Raw genomic sequence first — 27,535 nt, forward strand, 5'->3', positions numbered from 1 at the left:
AAAACAAACAAAAAAGCCCATCTAGCTGGGGATTTCGCGTTCGAAGATGCCTACAATGGCGTCAACGTCCACGCGGACGTCGTTGCCGCCGGAGGCGGGGTAGGGGAGGAGGTGGTAGTTGTGGTCGAGCATCACGGCCTGCTGCCAGATGATGAGGTTGGGCGTCGAGTACCGCTGGTAGGGCATGAACTCGATCGTCAGCGTGCGGCTCGGCGTGAACATCAGATTGTAAAACGACCCGCCGTGCGGGCCTAGTGCGACACAGCCATTACGTGAGTATGACCCACGCACCACACACGCACACGCACACACCCACACACACACACACCGCACACACCGCACAGGTACCGATCAAAACTTTGGCGCGGTTGAAGAAGGCGATGGTGGCTTGGAGGGTGGGGTAGTTGGCGTGATTGAACACGACGAGCTCCAGCTTGGCCTGGCCAGCGGCCTCGCGCTCGCGGTTCCTCCGCGCGATGAAGGCCTCGAGCCCCTCGATCAGCTGGTCCTCGTTGAGCACCGACCGGCCGTGGTTGAAGGTCTGCCCACTCCGCTTGCCGCGGCCCAGGTAGACGATGACGTTGCGGTCGGCGAAGGGCAGCTCGCGGTAGCCGAAGCGCTCCCGCATCTTCTTCCACAGGTACGGGTGGAACGGCGGCGACTGGCACGACTGATACCAGAGCTTGCCCCTGTTCGTCAACGAATCAGACGTGTGTGTAGCGCGTGCGTGTGTGCGTGTGTGCGTGTGTTGTGTGTGTCGTGTGTGTGTTGAGGGGTGGGTACTGGAAGATGGTCTCGGGGTTGAACACGACGAGTCGGTCGGCGGGGAGGAGGTACTCCCAGATCTTCTGTACGACGGGGAACTTGGGCAGGTTGTAGTCCACGAGCACGGTGATGTTGGGATCGTCCTGCAGGCCCTCCCACGCCTGCATCAGCCGCGGCAGCACGCCGTCGATCAAGTGCTGGAAGCTCCAGCCCTATGCCCACATATCTTCGTGTCAGTCACACACGACACACGACGACACACATGACGGCACACACGGCACGACACGAAGGCACACGACACAACACGGCACAGGATGATGGGCAACCTGGACGACGATCATGGGGGCCAGTTTGTCCCATTCGTGCGGAGTCTTGCCGAAGAATGCCGGATACTCTTTCAGGTAGGTGTCGTACTTTGTGCTCCACGAACAGCCGTGGTACTGCCCGAAGGACCCTTTGGCGCGAACCACATACACCACACACCACACACCACACACCACACACCACACACGCACACCACACAACACACGCACACCACACACACCACACACACCACACACACACGCGACAGTGAAGACGAGTCGAAAACGCCGAGCGAGCGCGAACAGTCAAAGGCGTACCATTGGCCAACACGAGATTCCTGCCCGTCACGTACTTGTCGGTCCAGAACACGAGTACCTGCGTGTGCGTGTGTGCGTGTGCGGTTAGCGCGTGCGGTGTGATTGGGGGGGGGTGGCACTGTACGTCGTCCGAGGAGGTGTGCGAGTCGAGCAGTGGGCACAGCACGCCGGGTGGCAGCGGTCGCTCGAAGCACCGGAGGGAGGCGTTGACGAACTCCTTGACCACGTCCAGCGACACGAACCACTCCCGATCCTGCGCCGCAGTCAGCACTACCGCACACGCACACGCACACGCACACGCACACGCACACGCACACGCACACGCACACGCAAGCAGACACACGAGAGCGAAGAAGAGCGGAGCACGACGAAGAGCCGTTGCGGGGGAGGAGGAGGGGTTGACCTGGGGCGAGACGAAGTGGGGCATGGGGAGGACGAAGGGCGGGAAGCGGAGCTGCGTTTCCTCGAGCACGCGCTCGTCGGGAATGCAGTCCTGCGCCCACGGGCCTGCCGTCACAAACTTACCCTACACCGCCCAACACGCATAGCACACACGACACACACACGACACACGACACACACGACACACACCGCACATCAGGGCCATGCGAGCGAGTGCCGCGCGCGTGTGGCGTGAGTGGAGAAAGGTACGTGTTGGCACTTGGCCGCGACGCGAGGTGCCCAGTCCAGGCTGGGCGGAGGCCGGTTGCCGTACGGGTGCGTTTGCACTGCGGGCGTGGCGGGCTCGGTGGGCGGTGGTGGCAAAGAAGAAGAAGAAGACGGGGGAGAGGAGGGCAAAGTAAAAGCGGCAGAGAGGGATGAGGGAGGTGGTGGGGCTGAAGATGCCGCGGCATCGGTCTGAGTCTGCTGTGATGAACGAGAAGAGTGGGAAGATGAAGATGAAGATGAAGACGGAGGGGCCGGCGAAAGATCGGAGGAGGCCGCGGGATGATCGGTGGCGCTGAAGGAGGAAAGCAGGAGCGAGTTGCCGAGCAAGAAGGTCGTGCATACCAGCACGAAGCTCACAACGGCGAGCAGCACCAGGTTGCGGGTCGTGGCGCGTCCTCGTACACGCCGCATCTTCCTCTGGCAGAGCTCTGCCGGCCTTGTGAATTGTTTTTGAGTTTTCTTTGTTTAGTTTTTCTATTTTGATTTTCACATTATTATTAATTTAATTTATGCCATTTTCAATGTGACCGTAAATATTATTTATAAATTATAATGTTTTATGTGTTGTTTGTAAGAAGAATACAGTCAAGATAGAGCCTCACCGAAGTGCTACACTTCCTTTACAGCAGCCAAAGAGAGAGAGAGAGAGTCAAGTCACAAGATGTGAGAGAGCGAGAGAAGAGAGAAGGCACGCTCACGGTGCAGGCGTGTCGGCTGTGAGCTCATGCGAGTAAGGCACACCCCACGGAGGAGGAGGCCACTCGCGTCGCGCCTTCGGTTTCGCTTTCGTTCTACCATCATCTCGCTTAGTGGTGGTGACCGTGGTGGTGGCCATGACCATGTCCGTGGTGGTGGCCGTGGCCGTGGTGGTGACCATGTCCGTGGTGGTGGCCATGACCATGACCGTGACCGTGGCTCTCAATCACAACCGTCGCCACACTGTCCATATAACGACAACACACACGGTCGACACACAACCAAAACAACATCATCAGCCATCAAGCCAAAGCGAAACCGGGTGTGCTGATGTGTGAGAGAGGAACGAAGACGTACGGCGGGGCGCCATAGGCGGGAGCAGGGGCACCATAGGCGGGCGCGCCAGGGTAGTGGGCGGGAGGAGCGCCATAGCCGGGCGCGCCACCGTAGTGCGGCGGAGCCATGCCAGGGTAGTGGGCCGGCGGCGCACCATAGGCAGGCGGCGGGTGGCTGTAACCTGTTAACACAGCGCGCGCACACGAACCGACGTCAGAGCTCAACACCAACAAAATAAAAAGCGTTGCGGGCGCTGTCGACAGAAAGCAATCTCAGCGCCTATTGGTCGGGCAATAAAAACACGGAGCCCCTGTTGGCTCTGTCGGCCGAAGACGGAAGAAGGGGGCGTACCGGGGGCGGGAGCGTGGTGGACGGGGGCGGGATGGTGAACAGGGGCGGTGTGGACAACGGTAACGTGCTCGTGGCCATGGCCATGGTGGCCGTGACCGTGGTGGCCGTGGCCGTGGCCGTGATGGTGGTCGTGTCCGTGTCCGTGGCCGTGATGGTGATGGCCGTGGTGACCATGGCCGTGGAGGAGATTGTGAAGAAGTCCGTGGTGGCCCATTGTCTGCAGAGTTGTTGCCTTTAGTCCACGATCTTCTGACGATCTTACTCTCGATCTCTCAAAAAAAACAACAACAAATTCACGACCGTCCTCCACAACTATAACTATGCGGCAATGAAGGCCAGGAGAGGCCGGAGCAAGAAGAAGAAGAACGACTTACCGTTGAGTTACTCGATGTGTCTCTTGCGGGGTGTGTTTGCGAAAACCGGCAAAACCGAGACCTGCTCTCAATTACGGGGCAGGAAACAGGAACGAAACCCGACGACTCCAATCTCCGTTATCGGGGTGTCATCTTTTTCCTTTTCTTTCTTCTTTTCTCTTTTGATCTTCTTCCTTTTCCTACAGCCCAGGCGTGGCGCTTCACGTAACAGGACTGGCAGAGACAGTCCGACCAAGACGACGATGCCAAGGAGGAGGAAGAGGCGAGGAGGGCTTGCTGGAGGCGGTGGTGCACCGGCGGCGTACCTGGGCCAGGAAGCGGCCTGTTCCTCCGCAGAGGGCCTTCCGCTGGAGCTGCTGGCCGAAATATTTGAATACCTCGACGCCGAGGTGCACCCCCCCACCACTCGCCCACAGCGTCCACCTCTCCAGCTGGAGAATCTCAGCTATGATGCGTAATGTGGGCCTCTTGACGTGCACCAGGAACTGGGCAGGTCCCTCACAGTGTGCTACGGGTGGTACGTCATGGGCTCGGAGAACCGACTGTGGGCGCCACTCAACCACAAGCGCTGCTGGGGATCGGGTAAGTGGGCGCCTGTCTAGACCCATGCATACCCTGTGTCCTCACATGCGCCGCGTTTCTTGTGATGCGCTCCCCACACGACACCAGCCGAAGATCCGGCCGTGGACCCGAGTGGCAACTCGGAGTACCGCCACTTTGTCGCCAACGCGAACATGCTCTGCTTGCCCAAGGTTCGCCCCCAAGCACAGGGCTCGGGGCCAGGAGGAGCAAACCGCCTGCACTCACCCGACTCTTGCGTTCTCTCCACACAGAACGCCAGCCCGCACGTGTTTGTTGTTCCGCACGTCTCCCGCCTTGCTCACCTTGTGCACAAGCGCTCAGGGCTGACTTTCTGTGTTCCTGACCCGCCAACAGGTCAGTTCCTAAGCAGCTGGGCCACCCCGTCATTTCTGAAGTCTTCCTTGCCTTTGAAGGTCCGTCGTCTGCACCCCGCTCCCTGGGTTCGTCTGTCCTTTGGGAGTTGCTTACAAGTGTTGGTCTCTGGTTGTGGTTTTGCACTTCTCAAGGAAACAAGCCCGGATCGCAGCTTGTGTTGTGGGGAAGCCGCTACTCGGCGGTTCTGGTCAAGTACTCCCTCAGGCTTGTGGATGTGTGTTGCAGTCCTTTTGAGGACACGGAGCCTCAGATCTTCCATGCGTACGTGACCACACGACCGCTTTGAATCCATTGACACTGACGTGCGTGCCCAGGGAGGAGTTGGACTTGCAGATCAGGGTCAATGGTACGCTCCCTCGGACCTTGCTTGCACGCATGGCTTACGACCTCACACATTCCTCACACACGTGCAGAGCGTCTGGTCCACTTTACCGTCACATCCCAATACTCCCATTACCACACGCCTTCCTTGTCGCACTTTCGTGTTCCCCACGACAAGCTCCGGCGGGAATGGAATCGGTACGAGTGCCTCCTCGTCGGCGTGCCTTGTCAAACCTATCGCGCTCTGCCCACTAGGGAGAGCTATGATGCATTCGAGGAGGGCTTACACTCCTTTGTGGCTTGGTTGGGTGCGGCATCGCAGCATCAAGCGTGCAATTCAATGGCGCGTGTGCAGCAGGCACATCGTTGCAGACTGCGTCGTGTGTGCTGTCTTCGCCGAACACCTCCCGCCCAGCCATGTGGACCCTCGCGTCAGGCTCACCTGGCGCCAGCCGAAAACGTAGCACGGTGGTTCGCGCCAAAAAACAAATTAAATCATCCAAGCTTTTGCCCATTTACGCATCAGATGGAGGTAGAGGGCGAGGATGGAGGCGGCGAGCACGAGATGACGGATGTCCACCGATTACTGCTACAGTATTTTATTGATGTTCATGTGGAAAAGGAGGCCATCGTGCGAAAGAAATTGGGCGACATCTGCGCGTATTTCGAAGGTGCTCCTCCCTCATCCTCCGCTTGCTCCCGCCATTCATCGCGATTTATTCACATCATTATACACAGTGACGCCAGCGGAACTGGAGATGGTGATTTCGACGATTAATCACAACATGCATTTCCTCTGGCTGGAAATACGGCGCGTGGTGGACGACCAGACGGGTGTGGGGTGGTATGGCATCGCCAACACACGTGCCGACGACGTCGCCAAGTTGGCCACCTCCTACACAGAGCGAGAGGTCGAGTTCCTCAAGAAGCTGGTACGCACCGACCCCAGTGGCGCTGTGAGACACTGCAAGCGCTGCGTGTCCTGAACGATTGCGCTGAAGTGACCTCTCCGCTTGTCTCTGGTGGCCGTCACAGATCGAAGCGATTGTAGACTATGGAGGCATGATCAGCGCCAGCCAGCTCTCCAACGCGATACCACCGGGAATGCCGAAGCATGAAGCCAAGGACACGGCCGCCGCCTTCATCGCTGACCATTGGCTTTGCGAACCTAGAAGGTGCCAGTCCTGTCTCTTCGGCGGCTCATCACCTCCCCACCTTCCCCTCGCCTTCATCTCACTCTCGTCTCCACCACCTCTACAACGGGTGTGTCTGCAGCGGACACGTTTCCCTCGGTGTGCGTACCCTGCTGGAGCTGCACTCCTACATCACGGAGTCGTTCCCTGACCAGCTGCGCGAGTGCGTCTTTTGCCACGAGCTCGTCGTGCTGGTACGTACTTTCCTCGATCCGTGCCGTTGATGTCTTGCTGATGATGACGCCGATGCGAACTTGTCGTGGCCCATCGTGTGTGGTGTGTGTGCGTCGCGTGATGTGTAGGGTGAGGGCTGCCCCAACCGCAAGTGCGACACGCAGGCGCACTTCCACTGCCTGCGACGGTGGTCGGTGGGCAAGGACAAGGGCAAGGGCAAAGGGAAAGGCCCGCTGAAGTGCCCCTCCTGTACGCTCGATTGGACGCCAGGGCAGGGGAGGAGCGGACCCGCGCAGCGCAGCAGCGCCGACACCAGCAGCAGTAGCTCGTCTTCCAAGAAGACGATCCCACGATCCGAAGACGAGGAGGAGGAGGAGGAAGAAGGAGAGGGAGAAGAGGAAATGGTCGAGGAGGCAGAGGATGACTAACGCGCAGTTGCACGAGAAGGCCACAAACAGCGGCGGTTATGTACATTATTGGAATGGACCCCAGGCGTACATAGGAGAAGACGAAGAATCGCACTAGAGAATGCACTCCTTGTTTCGTATCAACTGCTGGCCCTTCTACTCCAAAGATGAAAGATGAGAGTGCGGATTGGAATTTGTGAGATGCAAGGATTGGTGCAAAGAGAGAGGGAGATTGAGTGCTCGGCAGTTGGAAGATGGGTTGTGCACGTACCTCGAACCATTTGATGCGTTCGGCAGGCTCGCGATTGGTCTTGTAAAACTCCTGCCGAACCCGGGCGAGAAACCACTGCGGATCGCTGTGCTTGAAGCTGCGCGATGCCACCACCATCTCCTTGTACAGGCCCAGCACCTGCCTCCTCGTCGGCGGTGCCACCAATCGCAATCCGCTGCTGCTCATCTCGTTGGTGATCGTCTTGTTGCGTGGAAAAACAGTTTTCTCTTTCTTTTTTTTCTGGTCTTATTTATTTTTAATTTTACTATTTTATGGACACAAGGGCATGGCCGCTGAAGCAGTGCTGCGGTCAGTCTGCGCGGCAGTGAAGCAGCTCGAAGCGCACTGGTGGCGCAAACGACTGGAAGGTGCGGCTCCTCCTTCTTGACCACTGGCAAGGAGTGGCTCATGTGCCCTACAAAAAATAATAGGCGAAGAGGGCCGGAGGTTGAGGGCGTCGCTGGCAGAGGCGGGCCTGGAGCCCAGCAGGATGGGGTTCCACGGCGAGGTCATGTTCCTCCTTCTCGGAGTTAAACCGGCAGTGCTGTGCACGTTTCCCGCTGCCGCCTGTGGCCCGGAGGCGCCCACCCCATCACAGCTCGCCGTGCACTACGCCACGCAGGTGATGCTCCCGGCACTGCGATCAGGCGGAGGCAGTGCGAGCACCAACACATCGTCAGACGAGCGCACGACATGGGAGGTGAGTGTGGCGGGCAAACGACTGCTGGTGGGCGTGGTGGATGCCAACGCTAGCTCAGCGTATTGCGACGAAGTGGGAGGCTCTCTGATCGTGTACAGTCCCGACGACCAACGAGCTGCGTTAGCTTCCCGCCTGTTGTCTCCAACCGCGGTACTGGCAAGTGAGCAGGAGGTACATTCATTCCCATCTTCTGTTCGCAAGTGGTGTGATGGTTGAGTGTGTTCTTGTTCTGTCAGTTCGCAGTTTTGTTGGACTATCCAACGCATCTGAAGGAGGGCGAGGAGCTCGAAGATCAGCAAAGACGACAGCCTGTGATTGTGGAGGTAGGCTACTGGGTCGTTACCAGCAGTGCGGAAGGTCCGCTCTCTGTAAGCCACTGCAACACGTGCCTGCAAGAGTATACTAAACGCTGTTGTGCATGAAGGCCCGGAGCTGCTTACATCGTATGGCGCCGAAGAAGCGGAAGTCCCCACCCATGTCGCTCCTCACTTCCGCCGCTATGCTGCTGCATGCGCAGAGGTCGGTGTCCAGCTCAAGCTCGGAATCACACGAGTTTCAGACTGAGTGTTTCATCGTGCTTGATGACATGGACAATAATGATCGACCGCCCATCTTGACCGAGACGATCAACCAGTAATGCATCTACCCACTTGCCCACTCCAAGCAAGCCATCAACGCGCCACCGCAATTTCTTTCCCTTTTCCTTTCTTTTGTTTCAAATACGCGAGATTTCGCGAGGCCAAAGACAAAGCTTGGCGCAAGGCGAAGGGAGGCCTGCCGCGCCGATGGAGCAAGAGAATAAGGGAGGCCTGAAGATTAAGCTTCGCCTTGGGGGCGAGCTCATCCCACGGGAGGAGCCGCAGCCGCTCCATGAAGAAAGCAAGGTTTTTATTCCTCTTGAGCCTTTGCAGGCGCAATGCACTGCAATCGGCACCGCTGCTATACAGCATTTAATTGCTTTTCATCTGCCCCGGCATGTAGGCAGAAGCGGTGCCACCCAAGGTGACAATCAGGCTGAAGCGCCCCCTCGAGGAGGCGTCCACGCCAGCATCGAATCAGGATCTTCCATCAAGCTCCCCTGCCATCGACATCAAGCCGCCCAGAAAGCGCAGAAAGCCTCCAGCTAGCAAGCCCAGGGCGAAATCGAAGGTGAGAGTCAGCGATGATGGTGAGGATGACGATGGGGAGTATGTGGCCCAGGCCATCCATATGGAAGAAGAAGAGGCCACGGGGGAGGAGAAGAAAGGCGATGAAGGCGGTGAATCAGCGGGCAAGGTTCGCCGATCTTCGAGGAGGCGCACAACAACACAAAACAAGTACGTCATCTACGACAATCTCGACGATGACGACTACTTCCACAAGATCGAGAAGGAAGCCGAAGCGGGTCGGCTAGATTTCGTGGCCACCATCCTGGTACGCTCTCCATTCGCCATCTCGTGCAGCCACGGAAAGAGTTGTGCTCTGCACAGTGGCGGCACTCCTAGTGTCGACATTAATTTGTGATCACCCACGCCCTGTTCGTAGGAGCACCACTTCGAAGACCCGGCTCCTATCATGGACGTGTACGCAACGGGCCAAGACATGCCCTACGGCACGCTGTTCAAACAGCAAGGCTTCAGACGGCCGATCTTGTTCAAGAACGTGAGCGGACTGCAAATGAAGCTTCCGTCGAAGAGCTCGTTTGACATTGATTCAGTGGCGGCGCTAGTCGGTAGGCCTTTCGCCTCCTAAGCACTCTGCCACTTCATCGTTGTGACTTGACGAAGCTGACTGGGTCTCACGTCAGGCAATCGCGAGCTTGATGTCATCGACGTCATCGATCAGTCCGAGTTGAGACCATCGTGGAAAATGGAGGATTGGTGCAGGTACTTCAATCAGCCGCCCGAACAAAGAACACGCATCCTCAACGTCATCAGCCTGGAGTTCAGGTAAGGCCACACCGCACCCAGCCCCAACCCTCGCGTCTTCAAGAGTCCAGGCTCTGACACGTCTTCCTGCACACACACACACAGCGGCACCAAGCTCGCACAAAAAGTTCAAGCGCCCAAGTTCGTTCGTAAGGCCGACTGGGTGGACAATGTGTGGCCCAAGGAGCTCAAAGAGCGCGCCCTCAATCCGCCCGAGTTGGCGAACCCCACCGGCAAGCAACAGCTCGCACCCGGTACCCTTCCACGCTTCAGAAATTCTGAAATCCACAATTAAATAGACTCTTCACATTCTAACACGCACCACTCCAGCGGTCCATCCGATGGCATCGGCGGCACCGAGCACGACCGAGAGCGCCACCCAAGCCGACGTGGCCGAACCCAAGGAGAGTCCCGGCCAGGAGAAGAACACACTGGAGCTGGCGCTCGCCGGACTGGAGCAGCTGGGCAATGCCGCGGTGAAGCCCGAAACTATCCCCGCACCCGCACCCGCACCCGCACCCGCACCCGCACCCGCACCCGCACCCGCACCCGCACCCGCACCCGCACCCGCACCCGCACCCGCACCCGCCCCTGCGCCGGCTTCGACTCCGGCCGCGGACACGAGGGCATTCTACCCCAAGGTCCAGCACTATTGCCTCATGAGCGTCAAGGGCTCCTACACCGACTTCCACATCGACTTTGGCGGCTCGTCTGTGTGGTGCGTCAACCACCCCAATCTGCTTCTGGGCCTGTTGTTCGGGAGTTTGCTCAAGCTCTCTCTTTCGCTCTTTCCCCTCTCCTCCTGCTTCCCTGGAACAGGTATCACGTGCTTTGGGGCAAGAAGGTGTTCTTCATGATCGCACCCACCCCGGAGAACCTCAAGCGATACGAGAAGTGGGTGACTTCGCCGTCGCAGGGCACGGTTTTCCTGGCCAATAAGGTAAGACTCGCGGTTCAGCGATTGCTCTGCCCAGTCTCACTCTTGAGGGTACACACGCGAGCACCCTGTACTCACTCCTGTGTTCATTGCATTCCCGCGTTCAGGTTGACCACTGCTACAAGATCGAGTTGAACCCAGGCAACACAATGCTGATTCCCACGGGATGGGTACCGACACACCCCCACTCTTCAATCTTCAATCTTCATTCTCTGGTGAGCTCGAGCTGATGGTGAATGTTTGTTTGTCCCCCCCCCGGTCTAATAGATTCACGCTGTATATACGCCCGAAGACTCGCTCGTGTTCGGCGGCAACTTCCTCCATGGGTTCAACATCCAGCTGCAGCTGCGGTGCTATGAGATCGAAGAACGGACCCGAACGGAGGGCAAGTTCCGTTTCCCTCTCTTCGAGATGATGCAGTGGTTTGCAGCGCAGTACTACCTCAAGAAGCTACAAGGTGCCGTACACTCTCTCTTCTCTCACGTGGCTGCACATGTGCGATTGCGATTACTCAACAAACACATCAACCACCGACACAGATCCCAACAGGGCTCTAACAGAGTTCGAACGAACTGGTCTCGTCACGCTGGTCGACAAGCTCGCCCTGTGGCTCGATCACCCGTACGACGCTGGTACGAATGGAGAGTCTTGGCCAAGTAGCGACCGCCATGTGACTAAACTAACACACACCGTGCGCGTATGCAGAGCGACTCAAGCACCGGGCACAGGTGCCACCGGAGGTTGAACACCCGGACAACTTGCTGAAGGAGCTCAGGGCCCAGCTTGAGGCCAGGAGGCCTCAATGCGAGAGGGAGGAGCACAGGCCCATCAAAATCGTCATCAAGAAGAGCGCACTCTCGCCCGACATCCTTTCCTCCACCTCCGCCGCGTCCACCTCTACCACAACGACAACCACCACCGCCGCCACCGCATCTCCACTCTCCTCCTCGCCGGCGGCCTCTGGCGACCAGGTCCCCTCCACCACCGCACTTCCTCCACCCCAGCCTCTGAAGATCAAAATCTCGCACGCGGCAGCGGTCGCCGCAGCGACGTCGCCACCGCTCTTCGACGCCTCACAGGAGCAGCAGTCGCTCCCACCAGAGAGCGGCGGCAACAACTACGACCACGACCACGACTATGACTACAAGCCATCACAGAACAAGAGAGCGAGGAGGGCCGCCGGCCTGTCCGACGACGATGAGCACTTTGAGGAGGACGACGACGACGACGAGGCGGGATCCGACGGCGACGGGTTGTTCTCCCTCACTGGTGGCACCAAGGCCGCCAAGCCGGCCAAGGTCGCCAAGCAGCCCAAGAAGACGAAAACGCCCAACAACAAAGCCACCAAGGCCAGCAAAGCGGCCACCGCCAAGGCTACCAAGCCCGCCAAGCCCAAGAAGGAGCCCAAGGGTACGGCGAAGCTTAGATCGAGAGTGCCCGTGTCATTGGGGGGGGGACGATGATTGGTTTCTCATTGGCGGTGATTCCCGTGTGTGTGGTGCAGCGGTGGCAGCTGCGGTGGCGGCTCCGGCTCCGGCCACGTCGGCCCAGGAGGCAGCGCGACGAGCGTCCTTGTCGCTGTCTGGCGTGACGGCGATCAAGAAGACCGCCGCGACGACTAACGTGCGCGCACGGCTCTCCAAGAAGCTGGCCCGCGGCGGCAAACGCAAGTAGGCCCAGACAAAATACACATACACAGACACGTCACCAAGCCATCATCAATCACGTGGTTCTCCGTCACCTTCTTCCCCTTTGCCTGTACAAACGCCCACAAAATACAAACTCATAAACATTTCTCCGTGTTTTCTTTCTTTCTGTTTACAGTTCCGGCCACCTCAGCCCTTTTTAGGGTCCTCCCACACACGTCCTTGGAATCCTTCGGCCAAAGTTGGGTGACTCGGCACACGGCAGGCATAGGCACCAGTTCCTGACCCAGCCCAGCGCCCCTTACACCCGTGGTCTCCACCAGGGGAAACTCGGCTCCCTTGATGCCTGCCCTCTATTTGTGCAATGGCCTGTATCCCCACCTCAGGACCTTTAGCGCGCTCAAGCAGCCGCGACGTGATTCGCCGGTGACGGCCACAAAAAGGCAAGGCTTGCTCCCTCCACAATCACTTCATCACCAACTGCCTTCGCCTCACAACCATCCAAACCAACCCTCCAGTTCAACCCTAGACCAGGAAGAACAATGACGATGTCACCTGCAAGCAAGCTGTTCTTCGTGGTGGCGCTGGGCCTCGCTCTCGCAGCCACGGCGGCCATCGCCGACGGCAAGATGAGGAACGACGGAGGACCGTGCAAGGGCGGCTACTGGCCCGACGGCAAGGGCTGCTGTCCTGAGCTCATCAATGGCAAGGCCTACTACCGCGACGGCAACAAGTGCTACCCCAAGGACGTCGGCTGCGGCGTCTACTACGCTGACGGCAACGGGTACCGCCTCACTGCACACACCACACATTCAGCACAGCATCCACAACCTACCTTAGGGGCTGATTGTGACACCTGGTCAACACACCAAACAGGTTCTACCCGGACGAGAAGGGCAACTACCTGAAGGCCGGCGAGTCGTGCTCGTGGGAGCGCAAGTGCCACGAGCGCTGCATCCGCCCCGACGACCACAAGACCACCACGACCACGGAGGAGTGCCCCAAGGAGACCACCACGACCAAGAGGCACACCACCACGACCACGGAGGAGTGCCCCAAGGAGACCACCACCACCAAGAAGCGCACCACCACCACGACCGAGGATTGCCCCAAGGAGACCACCACGACCGAGAGGCGCACCACCACCCCCAAGCGCACCACGACCACGACCGAGGATTGCCCCAAGCACACCACGACGACTGAGGAGTGCCCCCAGGAGACCACCACCACCAAGAGGGAGACCACGACGACCGAGAGGCGCACCACCACCCCCAAGCACACTACCACGACTGAGGAGTGCCCCAAGGAGACCACCACCAAGAGGCACACCACCACGGAGGAATGCCCCAAGGAGACTACCACGACCAAGAAGCACTACACCACGTCGACCACGGAGGAGTGCCCCAAGGAGACCACCACCACCAAGAAGCACACCACCACGACCGAGGATTGCCCCAAGCACACCACCACGACGACGGAGGAGTGCCCCAAGGAGACCACCACGACCAAGAAGCGCACCACGACGACGACCGAGGAGTGCCCCAAGGAGACCACCACCTCCAAGAAGCACACCACCACCACGACGGAGGAGTGCCGCAAGACCACGACCGACAAGCCGTGCGAGGACGACAAGAACAAGAAGTGCCCCGGCGGCCAGTGGAAGGACGGCCACGGGTGCTGCCCGCGCAAGGTCGGCCGCGAGTGGCACTTCCGCGACGCCCAGGGCTGCTACCCGATCGAGCTCGACTGCGGCGTGTTCTACGCCGACGCGCAGGGCTGTTATCCGGACGAGCACGGCAAGTACCTCAAGGCCGGCGAGTGCTGCCCCGACCACCGCAAGTGCTGTCCCGAGTGCGATGGCGCCTACTAGTCGTCTGCTGGCGATGATCAGTACCACACCCCCCCACCTCACAGCGGACCCGGCGACAAAGGGGCACATTGCCCCATTCCTCTCTCTATCACCTCTCTTTGTTGTTCTTTTTAGACCACTTCAACATACATCCAATGATCTACACTTCTCACAATGATGATGCTAACGCGCTGCAACAGCTTTCGAAGAGTTGATAACGTAGTGGTATGCTTCTAGTGGAACATGTGCATCAGCGTGTTGGCTCCTGCGAGTGTGTGGGCCGGGTGTGGGTGAGTGTGGAAGAGTTCGCTGGCGCTTGACGCAGACGACCAGAGAGGAGAGTCTTCTAGCCGTACCGTATTCGGCGTAGGCTGCGGTGGAGACGGTCATGCTGGCGAAGTCGGGCATGGAGCCCAGAATCGACCCTCCGATCCAAGTGGCGTACTTGCGCTCGGGCGGCGCGATCACTCGTACCCCGGCATCTGATCGATCATGGACGAATACCACCACCACCCACCACCACCACCGTCAGTGTCAGGCCAGGCACGGATTACTGTCGGGTGGGCAGCATCGCACCAGCGGGGGCAAGATCGGTGAGCCGCTTTTGGAGTCGCGCAGCCATGCCGGGGAACAAGGTTGACCCACCGCTGAGCATCACATTGCCCCACATCAGCTTGCTGGTGGCCACGAAAAACTCGTCAAATCAGTGCTGTTTTGGCTCTCATCACAATAATGGGACCACGTGCGGCCGAGCGTACCGAAGTTCAGAGCTGCATCGATAGATGCTTGTGTACAGGTTGTCGGTCAGGTCAGTCGCCGAGAACCCTACGGCCAAGAAAGCAGGGAGAAACTCTGATTAGTGGGAGTTGGTGCCGCACTGCGTACGGTTGGGCAATTGTCAGTATACCGATCATGCAGGGCGCGAACACAGGCTCCACGCAACGGAATCGCTCTGCGTCCAAGGTGATGACTTGGCCTGTATGGAGTGGTAGGAACAGTAGGTTGTTGACACAATCACCGCTACGGAGAGTCGGCAAGAGCTCTAGGTGCGTTAACGTACCATCGGGGAGGGTGTAGCAGCGAGTGTAGGTGTTCTGCATGACGACGTCGTTGATGCGGCAAAGCAGTTCATTGGGTAACCGTGCCAGCTGAGTGCCCTCCACCTTGTTGACATCAATGACCCTGAGCAAAGCCACACCAGTTTGATGAGCGCTCAATCGATGGTCATGGGCCATGGTGATCACGCAGTGTACCCGCTTCCCAAAGTGGCACTTTGCTTCATGCAAGCCGTCCAACCAGCGTCGAAGTCCACCGAACAGAAGCCGAGTTTGCATTTGATTTCTGTAGAGAGAAAGAGGGAGAGAGAGAGAGGCAAGCGTTACGCGCAAACAGCGGTCAATCACAACGGCAACGCAGACAGGAGAGGGCGGACGGGTCGGACCATCGACCAGCATGCGCTCGGCTGTGGTGGTGAAAGAGTATCCGCGCTCATTGAGGATCTTCAACAAGTAGTCCGTTATGTCTCTTCCTGTTATCAGCGAATCTAGCACACCCGACCGTATCACGTGGCCTAATAGAAAATCTGGGCGGTCAGTTGTTGTTGCTGCATCCAGTGCGAGCGCGCGAGTGCACGTCTCTTTGGGGGTACGCACCCTCGTAGACAGGAGTGATCAGCGAGCCCGAGGCTCCGATGTCCACCACTACCCCAGTCGTTTTGCCCGCGCTGAAGAGGGCCAGCGTCGCCTTTCCAGAACAAACAAAGATGGCCGCCAACAGGTTATGCAAAAGCGGCAAAAAGAAGGCTGCAAGGGGAACACCACACACCTGATCGCCCAGGTGAACTGCGGGCACGTTGAAAGTCTCGAACATGATCTGCAGCATCTTCTCCTGGTTGCGCGGGGGAGAGTCCGCGGCGTAGGTGAGCAGCACCGGATGTTCCTCGGGCGCCACCTTCAGTTCCTGGTAAAACAAGTGGTGCCTGTGGCATATATAAATATAGAAGCGTGATGCAGGCCTAAGTATGAGCCAATGCTACAAATACATCAACGACAACGACCCATGGGTGCAGCACCAGATATGCTCCATGTCTCCAAAATTGGTGATGATCTTGCGCTCCACCTGCGCGCAAATCGCTCAGAGAGCGCGCACGCACGGTCAGTCAAAGTGCACCCGTACAACATGCAAGCAGGTGCCCAACCGGATATCGAATGCGGTGAGTCGCGCGGCGTTGAAGCGCCTCTGCTCCGAAGACAGCGTCGGGCAAGTGGGGCATTCCGGCCGAGTGCCGCCTGCCCATCAGCGTGCGCATCACCACCGAAGGAGCATCCTCACCAGCCACACCTACCACCATTTCGCGTTGTCGCAGTCACTCCCCCCCCCGGGGGGGGGTCCCTCTCCACCAGCATTACAGTCATCAACAAGGAGGAGGCATCAGTACCTGCTTTGATGGTGTCGCCCCCGTTGTCGACGACCAGCACGTTACCTTTTGGGATAAAGGACTGTCAAAACAGGGCTGTTCGAGTCGCAAGTGGAGAGATTACCGCTGAGCGAGGCTGGACATGGCGACAGCGCGCTTAGCTCGCCCCTCTTCTCTTCACTCATCGCTTGACTTGGGCAATAGTGGAGGCTGTGTCTGTGAATGAAAGTGGCGAAGAAATTACAAATTCCTGGCTTTTCTTTCGCAAGCGCCTGAGCACAGCCCAGTGCTGGTTGAGGTGCTACCCGGCGGTGACCCTCGCTTCGGTGGAACGGCCAGGGCCGAACAGCAAGAGAGAGGATGGATGGATTTTTCATTTGAATTTGAATTGGCCAACCACACACCGCGCGTGGTATCGGAGATCAAACAACCGAAAGTGAGCGAAAACTGGGCCAGAAGACAAACCAGTATTCATCGCCATCCACGACGTTGGTCACCCTGGCGGCATAAGTGTGAGCTCTGTCCACAACACATTCAAACATCCACACTCCTCAAGAAACAACAAAAGAAGAAAGAAGAAGAAAGAAGATGGCCGGAAAGCTCAACGTGACGGAAGACCCCAAGGCTCACCTGGTGCGGCTGGTGAAGGACTTCGACAACGCCATGCTCATCACGAAGAACTCGAGCGACCAGCTGCGCGGCAGGCCCATGCGAATCGCCAAGGCCGACGTCGAGCAGAACCTGTGGTTCATCACCTCCATGGACAGTGCCAAGATCGAGGAGCTCCTGCGGGACCCCCGGGCCTGCATCACCATGCAGAAGAGTGCGCCCCCCCCACCCAAACCCGTCCTTCTTGAATGCGAAGCTGACGAGACCTACTTGTAGATGGCGAGTACATTTCGCTGTCGGGCAACGTTCATGTCTCCAACGACAAGGGCGGCATTGAAGAGATCTGGAAGGGTTCGTCTGCCTCACCTAATGATCACGCACACGCACACACACGCGATACAACACACACACACACACGCACACACACACACACACAACGACATGACAAGAAGAAACGTGCTTACCGAATATGTCACACTGTAGAGGCGTATCGTCCGTGGTTCCCCGAGGGCAAGGACACGCCCGACCTGGTGCTGCTCAAGGTCGACACGACGTGGGGCGAATACTGGGACTCGGTGTCGGGCGAGAAGACGACGATGGATTTCCTCAAGAAGATGGTCGGCGCCGAAGAGAAGAAGAGCACCACCATGCCCGAGGAGCACGCCAAGGTGACCCTGACCGCTCCCACGCAGATGTGAAGGGAGCGCACGTGCAGGGCTAAACCAAGGAAAGGAAGGAATGAAGGAATAGAATAGCATTGCATTCACCAGCACGCACTCGTTCACCCGCTTTGTTTACACACACCACCGCACACGCACACGCACTTTCCTTTTCGTTCTTGCTGTAGATGACGGGGCTCTATTCTGTCCAGCTGTTGCCGCATCCGGGGCTGCAGCACACGAAGAATAGCGTGAACACCTGCTCACTGTTACCGCTGTTGGCCTGGAAGAACACGGCCTCCCTTCCGCCGCACTGCTCGCACAGAGCACTACATAAAGCACGAACGACGAGACAAGTTGTTAGCCGGCCACGAAGTAGTATCGCGCTGATGCCAGGCGGGGCGCAGCGTACCCCTTCGTGCGTGGCAGCGTTGGGTCCGTAATCACCTCGTGGAAGATCTGAGCACCGCCACTGCGTGGAGAAAGGAGTGCGAATGAGGGACGGCGGCAACGGCATACACACCACCCAACGGCACTGGCAAGATGGTGTACGTACGCAGGCTTTTGGGTGATCTCGTTTCGGTAGATTCGCCAGGCGGCACCGGTCTGGACCTCATAGCCGTCCTTATCTATCTGTTTGAGATCGGCCTGCTCGACATGTTCGCAGTTACGGCAGGCGTACAGGAGGACCTTGTTCTCTTTGTCCTCCTTCGGGTACAGCATGTTCGCACTGCCATCGGGGGGGGGGCAAATCTGAATTAGATTAAAATTGAGGATGCAAAATGTAAAATTCGTTGTAGGAAAGAAATAGGCTTCTCTTTTGCAAGGGCCAGTGGGAAAGAGCAACAACAAGGTACCATTCATTGCAAAAGTTCATCTTGAGTGATGTGTGCGGGTCTGCCTACAAGAAAAAGAAAACAAAATTAAGCCGAGAAATGGAGAGAAATACGTAGCGCTTCTATTGCACTGAAAGCGAAGAGGAGCCAACAAGCTGCAAGCACCACACAACTGCACTTCATGGGTACCCCTTTGCCAAGAGCTTGACCTCCATGCTGCACGCCTTAGTTGCTGCTCCAAAAACTTGTGCTGATATTCCTCTTGTTTGGTTCCTTTTGAATCTAACTTTCATCCGTGCATCAACAACTTGGTGGCACACTGCCTGGTGGTGGGCTTGCGGCTGGAAACAACAGCGACAAAGCGATTTCAGTCGGGCAAGTGGGATGGATCCTACGTGCACCAGGGCAAGCGCAACGAGCTGGTCCTCGAGCTCCAGTTCAGTCACGACGGCGCCGTCAACGGCACCGGCCAGGACAGCACCGGCTTCTTCAGCATCACTGGCGTTTACAAGTACATCCCCATCTCGTCCCTTGCATGTCAGGTGCTACGTTTCAGTGCATGGGGTCGTGCATGGGAATGTACATTCGTTGCTGATGTGGCATTTGTGCTTGGCGCGATGCAGACCCACACCTCCGTACGGAGCCACACTTACGCGAACAGACATGCAGAGCGGCAACACAATGGAGATGTCTGGCTTCAGAGAGAGCGCCGTACGACACCTCCCCATTCATCCCCATTCAGCTTGCCCGGATTGTCTTGTCGCCAAGTGCCGACCTTGCTGTGTGTGGGCCACCTGACCAATGACGCAATCACACCACAGAGCGGAGGGATCTTCGGTACGTGGAACGGAACGTTGGGCTCTGGCGACTTCCGAATCAAGCCATCGGCCGACATTGCAGGTACAACGATCGTTCGCTCAGTGCTGGCCCTTAGGAGATGATCAATGACTGTGTGAGTGACCGACGTGGATTCCTTCATGTGTCGCACGTGGTCGCAAACGCAGCGATGGAGAAGAAACTGAAGGAGGAAGCCGAGAAGAAGAAGGTGGAGCAGCTCAAGGCCATGGGATTCCCCGAAGAGTGGGCCAAGGACGCTCTCAAGGAGACCAAGGTAGCGAATTGGGCCGATCCTGCACATGATTCTGCTCCGATACCCCATTGGAGTCGCTCGTGTCGTGTCGTGCCGTGTCGTGGTGCGTGCCGTGCTCACACAGAAATGGCGCCTAGGGCGATCTTGACGCGGCGGTGGAGCACTTGACACTACAGCTGTCGGCCGGCGACGACTTTGGGTCAACACCAACAGCCTCGGGCGGCGGCGGCGGCGGCGATGTGGCAGATGCGTCGCTGGTGAGCCAGCTCACGGACATGGGCTTCTCCGCCGACCAGGCCAAGATGGCCCTCCAAGCTTGCGTACGCCCGCCTCCCCGGTACTGTGCTTCATGCTCTCCCTTCTGTCCCTGATCAGGTTCCTCCAAAACAGGACAACGACGTGGGGCGAGCGGTCGAGTTCCTCTTCAATCAGTAGCCGTGAGGACCATCAAGCACCTGCCGCCTGATGTATGATGCTTTTGGTGATGAAGATGTTGCAATTGGTGTTGTGGTTGATGTCGTACCTTGGCAACACCCAAAGTCCCATCCAATCGACAGCCTCGGGTGTTGTCCCACACTACGCTTGTTTTCTTTTAGACATGTCTTTCTTCTTGTGCTCCCCACCTCGTGCCTCTTGACCTCGCGCCGATCCCAACACTTGGCTTCTTCGAGAAGACCGCAGCACACAAGCCACAGGAGGAGCACCACATTGGGGCAAGGCACAACAACGACGGATCCTCGTTTGAATCTTATTATTATTTATTATACCACTATTTATTTGAATTATCATGCACATGACCACCACGGGGCGATTCAACGTGCTTGCACACCTCACGGCAGCGCTGATTTGCTCAGGTACTCCTCCTTCCTCGTTCTGGTTTCTCGATTCCTGCTTGTACCGTCCGTACAGATTATTTTAATCGTAATAAATCATGCTAATTTCAAAATAAAAAACATGCAGTGGTGCTGGTCTCGGCGAGCCCAAGCCTGGTGCTCGACCAGGCCTACCTGCAGTCGACCGTCTCCACGGACTTTGTGGTGTCGTCGTCTTCGTCCGGCTCGTCGTGCTTCGTGCCGCGGTGCCTCACACCCGACGCGGCCAACCAACGACGGCTCCTGCGCTTCGGGCTGCGCGTGCAGAACCAGGGCGACGCCGAGGCCAGCCTCGCACTGGGGTCGGCCGCCGCGTCCACGGTCACGAACGACGCCTGCTCGGCCGCCACGAGCATCAACGACTTCGTGTCGCTCGCCGTTAAGGACTCCTCCAATGCCGTGAAGGCCTCGGGCGTGCGTGGTACGCGCGCGCTCCTCAGCCGTGCGCGTGTGCGGTGTGTGCGTGTGCGATTGTGCGTGCGTGTGCGGTGGTGTCTCACTGCGCTCTGCTTGTCTCTGCACAGATCTGTGCCTTTTTGACCAGGAGACGGTCACGGGATACTCGGGCGGGGGCAGTGTGCCCTCGGCTCCCGTGTACTCGTCCTGCCGCACTTCCACCCCCTCCGGCCCCGTGCAGGTTCGGTCCACACACATGCACACACGCACACACGCACCGCACACACCGCACACACCGCACACACCGCACCACCACTTCCCTCCTGATGGTTGTCGTACGCGCAGGGCCTTTCCGCCGGATGGCAGGTGACCTACACGAAGGACGTCACCTGCATGTACCTGGACATCACCGGGCTCGTACGCTACCCACCCTCCTCCCACCCGCCCGCCCACCCATCGTGCTGGTGTTCCAACACAGCGCCTGCCTGCGTCCCTGCGTTGACGTTGTTAGTTTCCCTCCCTCCCCCCATTCATCACATAAGGCGGCCGGCAGCTACACTTTGGAGGCGACGCTCACGTCGGTTTTCAACGGCTCAGCCGAATCCACCACGTACGTTCCCCCCTCCGGTTTCACTTCGGTCTGTGTTTGCGGTTCTCACCTGGCCTGGTCGATTGTTCCTTTCGCGCAGGACGGCGCCGTTCACCATCGACAACTCCTGCCCGCCGGCCGCCAACTACGGCTCCCCTCAATACACCCCCAACACGGCGGCTGCGTGGTGCGTACTCACGAACTGTGCACCGCGCCGGCAGCCCCTGCCGTACGACACCGACGATGTCCCCGCTCAACTGTGTGCATGTCGTTGTGTGCGCGTGAACAGGGTCGACCCTGTCGCAAACGGGCACACGAGCGTCGCACTCCCGAGCGCCGGGAGCTTCAGCGCTTCGGTCGGGTTGGGCTCGACTCCCTGGATCTTCGGCTGCACCAACTTCGAGTACGCGCTGCGTCGCACAGATCAGTGCACGCCACGTTCGCCCAGTACCCACCTGACTAACCCCTCGAACACCAACAGGTCGTTTGCGATGGACGTGGCCGGCAGGGTCTCGTTCGCTGCGCAGGGCTCCAGTGTGCCGACCGACACCAAGCTCGACTTCACCCTCGCGCCCTTCAATGCCCTCTTCCTAAGTACGCCTTTCTCCCAGCGTGCACAATCGCACATGACACGGCGGCACGACACGACACGACACACAAGAACAGTTGGCCAACTAACCTGGGTGGTCAGATGGTACGGGGTATTATCAACTCACGGGGACTTCGCCCTCCCGCGTGCTTCTGGTCTCCTGGTACGTTCGGTTCCTTCTGGCCCTCTGGCGACCTCTGTCGCAGCGTTCATGCGAAATGCGAACTTTTTCCTTCAACGTTGTGCGCACACCTCGGGAGGTGGGTTTCGTAGCTGAACGCAATCGCCTGTGGCATAATGCAGGGTGGACATGAAGGCCAGCGACACCTACACCAACCTCGCCTGGCAGGCTGAGATCAACGAGGTTCGTTTTTTGTTCGTTTCTTCTGCCGTGCATCGTTTAGGCGCAGCGCGCTCACTTCTGGGCTGTGCCGTGTGGTGGCATTTTACCTGTCAGAGCGGAGACGTCGTTTTCCGATACCGGAACGTCACCTACCAACTGGATGGCGTGGACGCGGGCGAAGGCCGTCGGCAGAACATCTACGTCTGTGGCGGCGGTGACGGTGCGCCTTCTTTGCCCTTTCCGCAACGAACGACCACGACCACGACTGTGTTGTCTGATCGCTCTCGATTCTTCGCGAGACAGACATGAACTGCGCCATCTTCACTGAGCAGGCGGTGACGAATGGCAGCGCGGTGGTGAGCGACAACTCGACCGTCCGCTTCCCCCGGCGACTACCCGGCGATGGCACCACACGGCCCACCGTGTCCATGGTACGCCCGCTGCTCAGCTTCGCGCTGCGCTCTCGCGCGGGAGCAGGAATGCTGAAGATGTGCGCGCGCCGACAGAGCAACTCGCCAAGCGGGAACTCGTTCGTGGAGGGGACGGTGGTGACCTTCACTGCCAGCACCAGCGCCCCGGCCACGCTGGGCTGGTCCTTCGGTGACCGCTTCTACCCGCAGGAGATCACCGAGACGGGCGTACACAACTTCACCACCCCAGGTAACTCCACACACCTCCCCCCCGCTTCTTGACGCTTTTCGCTTTCGTTCTCTTGGGCTCATCGCCCTACTCTCTTTTGTCTGCGCGCCCGCACAATGTAGGCACGTACAACGTCCGGCTGACGGCGTTCGACGGGACGTACTACGTGACCTCGAGCAAGACCATCATCATAGTCAGCTCGCACGGCGGCGGCGGTTGGGATTCGGAGGACACGCTGGCCTTGATGCTGGGGCTCTTCATCCCTCTCACGGTGATCGTGTGCGTGGTGGCGATCATCGTCGCCGCTGTCATCTTCTTCTTCGGCCGCGGCATTGTGCCCTCCGGCGGTGCCTGGTGGAACAAAGATCCCGGTAACCCCCCATCACCGCACACGCGCACGCACACGCACACGCACACACCATTCCCTTCCGTTCCACTCGGTTGTCTCCCTTACACGACCACCCAATTTCCACGTGCACAGAGTACGTCAACACGGAAGCGCCCATCGCTGCCGCACTCTAGCGAACAGCGGTTGTGTGCCAGAAGAGAAAAAGACCAAGAAGCACCAAGGTGCTCGCAAGAGGGTTTCCCAACACACAACAAGGTTCAAGAAAGGCGGAGAGTGCAATGCCGCAGTGCCAAACAAGATCTTGGGGTGAGACGCCCATCAGGATCATAAATACACCAAGTAATGTACACCAACTCATGATCTCCTTCTTCCTTCTCCTCTCGATCTCTGGTGGTTGCTGCTCTTGTGCAAGCGCTACTGAGGTTGGGGTGGGGCCTGATGGCGCGTGGCAGTGAAGGTCACGGTGTTCAACAACTCGCCCTTCACTTCACTTCACTTCTTCCTCTTGCCCTTGGCCGGTTCGGTTGTCTCGCCGCCGCCAGCGCCCCCGTGGTCGTTGCTGATGGTGCCCTCCTTCTCGTTGGCGACGCACCGAAGCAAGCCCAAGTCACTCTGTGTGCGAACGGGTCAGCAGTGTGCAGCCCAGACCAAGCGTGGGTGGTGCGCACCTTGGCGATGATGAAATAGCTCTCCCCCGCGTCGCTCTCGGCTCCCTCCACGGCTTCGATGCGCACGGGCGCGCCCCCTTTCTGGTCCTTGAGTGTGACCACCAGGTATCCGGTCTTGGCGTACGATGGTCCATAGTCCCTGGTCTGCTGTGGAATCAGAATGCATCCCAGATCCTGCACGGCCTTCTTGGGCAGCGAGCTACACACACACACACACGGTTGAAGGGACACGACACGAAAGAAGTGTGAGCGAGAGAGCGAGAGAGAGAAGACATCAACGACGACGACGAGTGATCGCACAGGCTCGCACCTGTCCTTGGCACCAATTCCGATGGCGAGAGGAAGCTCGACCTTCTTCTGGGTCATCATGTCCGACAAGACGACAAAGGCTTGCGCAAAGCTGGGCGACGGTTTCTGCGCGTGAAAGAAACACCAAAGAGCCAATACAGATGAGCTCATCTTCCCGTACGACTGTGGTTGGCGAGAACGGGGTGCGCTGCGTACGGTGACCACGGCATTGTTCTTGACGAACACGCAGCCAAAGGACTGCTCCTCGAGCTGGGCCTGGGAACGCCGACCAAACCTGCACACACCACCGCCAACCCGATGAAGAGGATGATGGTGACGGTGTGAGTTCAACTGGGCCAGGCCGCAGTATTTGTTGTCGACAAGTGGTGTGAGACGAGCAACGCCCGAGGGGACGAGGTGGAGGGGAAGTAGTGGAAGGAGAGAGAGAGAGGGAACGCACGAGATGGTGGGCTTGCCGCCACCGGTGGTGGTGGTCTGCTTATCTCGTTCATCGAGCCACTTCTGCTTCTCGTCGTAGAACTGGCGCTTCTCGTCCTCGAAGGCGCGCCGCTCGTCGTTGAGCTGCTGGCGGTCGGTCGCCACCTTTCGTCGCTCCTCGGCGAGTGCGCGCCTCTCCTCCTCCACCACGTGCGAGTCGAGCTGCTGCTGCCATGCAGTCGCGGCCAGCAAAGATGGCGATGGCAGCGCCTGCGGATTCTCCACGCTGGCGCCGCCCAGAAGGGGATGCAGATGGAGGGAGGGGAAGGGGAGCTGCTCGCTTGTGGTCGAAGATGAAGCTGAAGATGCATCAACGTTGTTGTCGAAGCTCTGGCGCCTCTTCTTGTTGGGTGGCTGGCGATCGACGTCGATGACAACAGGGGGATTACTACTGGAGGAGGGGGAGCCCAAGTCAGGGAGGAACGGGCTGCCGTAGGAGGTGAAGTCCACCTCCTGCGCATCGGTCGAGGCGTCATCGTTGAGGAGGCTGCTAATCGTAGACCGTGAGTTGCCACTCCCATTCAACGCAGCACTGCTGTGGGGGTCCTCCATCCTTCCTTCCAGGCAGCAACAAGTTGTTGTGGAACGTAGAGAGTGACAGATCAATCGAGAGAGAGATTCTGGTCCCTCGCTGGTGTGAAAGAGCGCACGGGGCAGTGACAGCGAGGAGGAGACGGGACGTGGTGCTGCTCCTTGTCTCTTTGCAGTGGTGCCCCACCGTCGACAGTCTTCACCAAGAAAGCTGGCCACTTGGCCATCTACGGCTTCGAATCCCACCCGAGACAATGTCCCAACCACGGAGGCTTGTAACTGTGCCGGAAGGCCAAGGTCGGAGGAAGCCGACGGGGAAGAGACCATGCCCGTCTCGGCGCCTCCGGTACGTATGGCGCGCCAAGAGCGGCCCAACTCCACAGGGTCAATCACGAACGCAATGGCACACCCGGATGCCAACCATTCCGCAGAGTTAGGCGCGTGCGGTCTGCTCTGAGGCACGGGTCGCTCGGTTCTCGAGCACTTATCTCTCGAGAACGCGTGCAAAGATGTCGTCCAACCTTCGGCTCACCTGCCCGTCGACTACGTCTCCCTCCACAACTACTACTGCCATGAGGTCGTGCCGTAGGGCCTTTGTACTCCAAGCGCAGCTGTCACCACTCACTGCCACAGTGCCCTATCCGATCTACAAAAGGCCACTGCCGGAGCATCTCATCTACATCGGACCGAACAACACGTCTTCTTCAACACACCAACAACCACCAGCTCGAAGCAACAACAAGATGTCGGAACCCAGGATCGCCTTTCTCGGTGCGGGCCAGATGGCCACTGCCCTCGCGCGCGGCTTCATCGATGCCAACGTGACGCGACCAGAGAACATCATCGCCAGCGATGCGTACGAGCCCCAGCTGCCTCGATTTCAGAAGGACACTGGCGGCAGCACGAAGACCACGAAATCCAATCTCGAGGCCGTTGAGAATTCGGATGTGGTGATCCTCTCGGTCAAGCCGCAGGTCATGTCCACCCTGCTCAAGGAGATCAAGGACGCGGTGGCCTCCTCGCCCCATCTCATCATCTCGATCGCCGCCGGCATCACGATCGACACCATCACCAAGCAGCTGGGCAGCGACACCCGCGTGGTGCGCGTCATGCCCAACACGCCATGCCTCGTCGGCAAGACCGCGGCCGCCTTCTCGCTGGGCGGCAAGGCCACGCCGGAGGACGGCAAGCTGGTGGCGCACCTGCTCTCGTCGGTGGGCCTCGGGACCGAGGTGCCCGAGCGGCTGCTCGACGCCGTCACCGGCCTCAGCGGTAGCGGACCGGCCTACGTCTACCAGTTCATCGAGGCGCTCAGCGACGGCGGCGTTGCCGCTGGCCTGCCGCGCGACGTGGCCGCCAAGCTGGCGGCGCAGACGGTGCTGGGCGCTGCGCAGATGGTGGTGCAGACCGGCGAGCACCCGGGCGTGCTCAAGGACAAGGTGGCGAGCCCCGGCGGGACCACCATCGCCGGCATCCACGCCCTGGAGAACGGCAGACTGCGCGCGACGGTGATGAACGCCGTGCTGGCCGCCACCGAACGATCCAAGGAGCTGGCCAAGTCTGAGTGATTGCGCTCCTCTTCTTCTTCTTCTTCTTCTGTTGTTCATAAATAAACACGCATCGCCAACATCTTCTCTCGACAGGGAGCAGCTGAGGGGGAGATGTCTATCTTGCTGATGTGGGCCGTAGATTTCGTGGGGGCATTGTGGCAATCCGGGTATTAACCGGGCACAAGGGGAGACGCGCGGACAATCGCTGGCGCGCAGGAGAGAGGGGGGAAAGACTTCGCGTGCGGGCCGGTGTATGCTGGACTTGCTGGTCTACTGGGTGCTCCCCTTCGTGCTTACTCTCGGTGCTGCGCTGATCGCCAATTTCGCGGTTCAATTCGTACTACACGACACCGGAACGAAGCACGGAGGGCTAACAACAGAGGAAGGAAAGAGACAACGAGAACAACAACAACGAGGGGGAGGAGAAAGGAAAGCGATCT

The 27,535-nt window shown here is 58.7% G+C and overlaps 14 protein-coding genes and 1 pseudogene across 14 annotated transcripts; 9 read left to right on the top strand and 6 right to left on the bottom strand.

Moving 5' to 3' along the window:
• Window positions 1-21: 21 nt before the first annotated feature.
• On the bottom strand, window positions 22-2,465 carry ACA1_116790 (uncharacterized protein; the record flags this gene model as incomplete). Its single annotated transcript, XM_004342268.1, has 9 exons — window positions 22-251; window positions 349-689; window positions 784-977; window positions 1,092-1,219; window positions 1,386-1,443; window positions 1,510-1,638; window positions 1,789-1,911; window positions 2,037-2,113; window positions 2,264-2,465. 9 exons carry the CDS (start codon window positions 2,463-2,465, stop codon window positions 22-24), a joined length of 1,482 nt encoding a protein of 493 aa, XP_004342317.1.
• Window positions 2,466-2,663: 198 nt separating this feature from the next.
• ACA1_116800 (uncharacterized protein) lies at window positions 2,664-3,611 on the bottom strand (the record flags this gene model as incomplete). Its single annotated transcript, XM_004342269.1, has 5 exons — window positions 2,664-2,672; window positions 2,794-2,971; window positions 3,108-3,267; window positions 3,390-3,405; window positions 3,438-3,611. The coding sequence occupies 5 exons, from the start codon at window positions 3,609-3,611 to the stop codon at window positions 2,664-2,666; spliced, it is 537 nt and encodes a 178-aa protein (XP_004342318.1).
• Window positions 3,612-4,335: 724 nt separating this feature from the next.
• On the top strand, window positions 4,336-5,553 carry ACA1_116810 (uncharacterized protein; the record flags this gene model as incomplete). The annotated part of the gene is made up of 8 exons (XM_004342270.1): window positions 4,336-4,393; window positions 4,481-4,563; window positions 4,645-4,661; window positions 4,748-4,806; window positions 4,900-5,029; window positions 5,083-5,114; window positions 5,182-5,287; window positions 5,505-5,553. The coding sequence occupies 8 exons, from the start codon at window positions 4,336-4,338 to the stop codon at window positions 5,551-5,553; spliced, it is 534 nt and encodes a 177-aa protein (XP_004342319.1).
• A 62-nt stretch (window positions 5,554-5,615) lies between these two features.
• Window positions 5,616-6,884, top strand: ACA1_116820 (Nse1, component of SMC56 complex, putative; the record flags this gene model as incomplete). The annotated part of the gene is made up of 5 exons (XM_004342271.1): window positions 5,616-5,760; window positions 5,828-6,021; window positions 6,125-6,264; window positions 6,365-6,476; window positions 6,585-6,884. The coding sequence occupies 5 exons, from the start codon at window positions 5,616-5,618 to the stop codon at window positions 6,882-6,884; spliced, it is 891 nt and encodes a 296-aa protein (XP_004342320.1).
• Window positions 6,885-6,977: 93 nt separating this feature from the next.
• ACA1_116830 lies at window positions 6,978-7,320 on the bottom strand (annotated as a pseudogene).
• Window positions 7,321-7,624: 304 nt separating this feature from the next.
• On the top strand, window positions 7,625-8,471 carry ACA1_116840 (uncharacterized protein; the record flags this gene model as incomplete). Its single annotated transcript, XM_004342272.1, has 4 exons — window positions 7,625-7,931; window positions 8,078-8,191; window positions 8,259-8,299; window positions 8,352-8,471. 4 exons carry the CDS (start codon window positions 7,625-7,627, stop codon window positions 8,469-8,471), a joined length of 582 nt encoding a protein of 193 aa, XP_004342321.1.
• A 148-nt stretch (window positions 8,472-8,619) lies between these two features.
• ACA1_116850 (JmjC domain containing protein) lies at window positions 8,620-12,352 on the top strand (the record flags this gene model as incomplete). The annotated part of the gene is made up of 14 exons (XM_004342273.1): window positions 8,620-8,718; window positions 8,816-9,247; window positions 9,359-9,545; window positions 9,621-9,657; window positions 9,700-9,762; window positions 9,847-9,995; window positions 10,072-10,459; window positions 10,561-10,681; window positions 10,786-10,848; window positions 10,946-11,135; window positions 11,239-11,310; window positions 11,384-11,649; window positions 11,683-12,088; window positions 12,183-12,352. The coding sequence occupies 14 exons, from the start codon at window positions 8,620-8,622 to the stop codon at window positions 12,350-12,352; spliced, it is 2,643 nt and encodes an 880-aa protein (XP_004342322.1).
• A 514-nt stretch (window positions 12,353-12,866) lies between these two features.
• Window positions 12,867-14,194, top strand: ACA1_116860 (uncharacterized protein; the record flags this gene model as incomplete). Its single annotated transcript, XM_004342274.1, has 2 exons — window positions 12,867-13,108; window positions 13,201-14,194. 2 exons carry the CDS (start codon window positions 12,867-12,869, stop codon window positions 14,192-14,194), a joined length of 1,236 nt encoding a protein of 411 aa, XP_004342323.1.
• A 212-nt stretch (window positions 14,195-14,406) lies between these two features.
• Window positions 14,407-16,523, bottom strand: ACA1_116870 (Actin; the record flags this gene model as incomplete). Its single annotated transcript, XM_004342275.1, has 12 exons — window positions 14,407-14,438; window positions 14,530-14,655; window positions 14,750-14,850; window positions 14,932-14,998; window positions 15,081-15,149; window positions 15,234-15,355; window positions 15,427-15,514; window positions 15,615-15,701; window positions 15,826-15,916; window positions 15,998-16,151; window positions 16,245-16,291; window positions 16,371-16,523. 12 exons carry the CDS (start codon window positions 16,521-16,523, stop codon window positions 14,407-14,409), a joined length of 1,137 nt encoding a protein of 378 aa, XP_004342324.1.
• Window positions 16,524-17,177: 654 nt separating this feature from the next.
• ACA1_116880 (general stress protein 26) lies at window positions 17,178-17,896 on the top strand (the record flags this gene model as incomplete). Its single annotated transcript, XM_004342276.1, has 3 exons — window positions 17,178-17,412; window positions 17,475-17,549; window positions 17,682-17,896. 3 exons carry the CDS (start codon window positions 17,178-17,180, stop codon window positions 17,894-17,896), a joined length of 525 nt encoding a protein of 174 aa, XP_004342325.1.
• A 19-nt stretch (window positions 17,897-17,915) lies between these two features.
• ACA1_116890 (DNA-directed RNA polymerase II family protein) lies at window positions 17,916-18,580 on the bottom strand (the record flags this gene model as incomplete). Its single annotated transcript, XM_004342277.1, has 4 exons — window positions 17,916-18,056; window positions 18,099-18,186; window positions 18,270-18,329; window positions 18,414-18,580. The coding sequence occupies 4 exons, from the start codon at window positions 18,578-18,580 to the stop codon at window positions 17,916-17,918; spliced, it is 456 nt and encodes a 151-aa protein (XP_004342326.1).
• Window positions 18,581-18,906: 326 nt separating this feature from the next.
• Window positions 18,907-20,218, top strand: ACA1_116900 (UBA/TSN domain containing protein; the record flags this gene model as incomplete). Its single annotated transcript, XM_004342278.1, has 6 exons — window positions 18,907-19,219; window positions 19,317-19,404; window positions 19,515-19,593; window positions 19,706-19,804; window positions 19,921-20,103; window positions 20,159-20,218. 6 exons carry the CDS (start codon window positions 18,907-18,909, stop codon window positions 20,216-20,218), a joined length of 822 nt encoding a protein of 273 aa, XP_004342327.1.
• A 358-nt stretch (window positions 20,219-20,576) lies between these two features.
• Window positions 20,577-23,733, top strand: ACA1_116910 (PKD domain containing protein; the record flags this gene model as incomplete). Its single annotated transcript, XM_004342279.1, has 14 exons — window positions 20,577-20,637; window positions 20,744-21,076; window positions 21,180-21,232; window positions 21,397-21,468; window positions 21,594-21,661; window positions 21,741-21,827; window positions 21,930-22,043; window positions 22,122-22,234; window positions 22,332-22,392; window positions 22,533-22,593; window positions 22,687-22,792; window positions 22,876-23,232; window positions 23,334-23,582; window positions 23,693-23,733. 14 exons carry the CDS (start codon window positions 20,577-20,579, stop codon window positions 23,731-23,733), a joined length of 1,776 nt encoding a protein of 591 aa, XP_004342328.1.
• Window positions 23,734-24,052: 319 nt separating this feature from the next.
• On the bottom strand, window positions 24,053-25,566 carry ACA1_116920 (uncharacterized protein; the record flags this gene model as incomplete). The annotated part of the gene is made up of 5 exons (XM_004342280.1): window positions 24,053-24,172; window positions 24,229-24,427; window positions 24,539-24,642; window positions 24,733-24,811; window positions 24,977-25,566. The coding sequence occupies 5 exons, from the start codon at window positions 25,564-25,566 to the stop codon at window positions 24,053-24,055; spliced, it is 1,092 nt and encodes a 363-aa protein (XP_004342329.1).
• A 722-nt stretch (window positions 25,567-26,288) lies between these two features.
• Window positions 26,289-27,113, top strand: ACA1_116930 (pyrroline5-carboxylate reductase; the record flags this gene model as incomplete). The annotated part of the gene is made up of 1 exon (XM_004342281.1): window positions 26,289-27,113. One exon carries the CDS (start codon window positions 26,289-26,291, stop codon window positions 27,111-27,113), a length of 825 nt encoding a protein of 274 aa, XP_004342330.1.
• Between the last annotated feature and the right edge of the window lie 422 nt (window positions 27,114-27,535).

Source organism: Acanthamoeba castellanii (assembly GCF_000313135.1).
Source record: "Acanthamoeba castellanii str. Neff unplaced genomic scaffold scf7180000084669, whole genome shotgun sequence".
Classification (NCBI taxonomy): domain Eukaryota; phylum Discosea; order Longamoebia; family Acanthamoebidae; genus Acanthamoeba; species Acanthamoeba castellanii.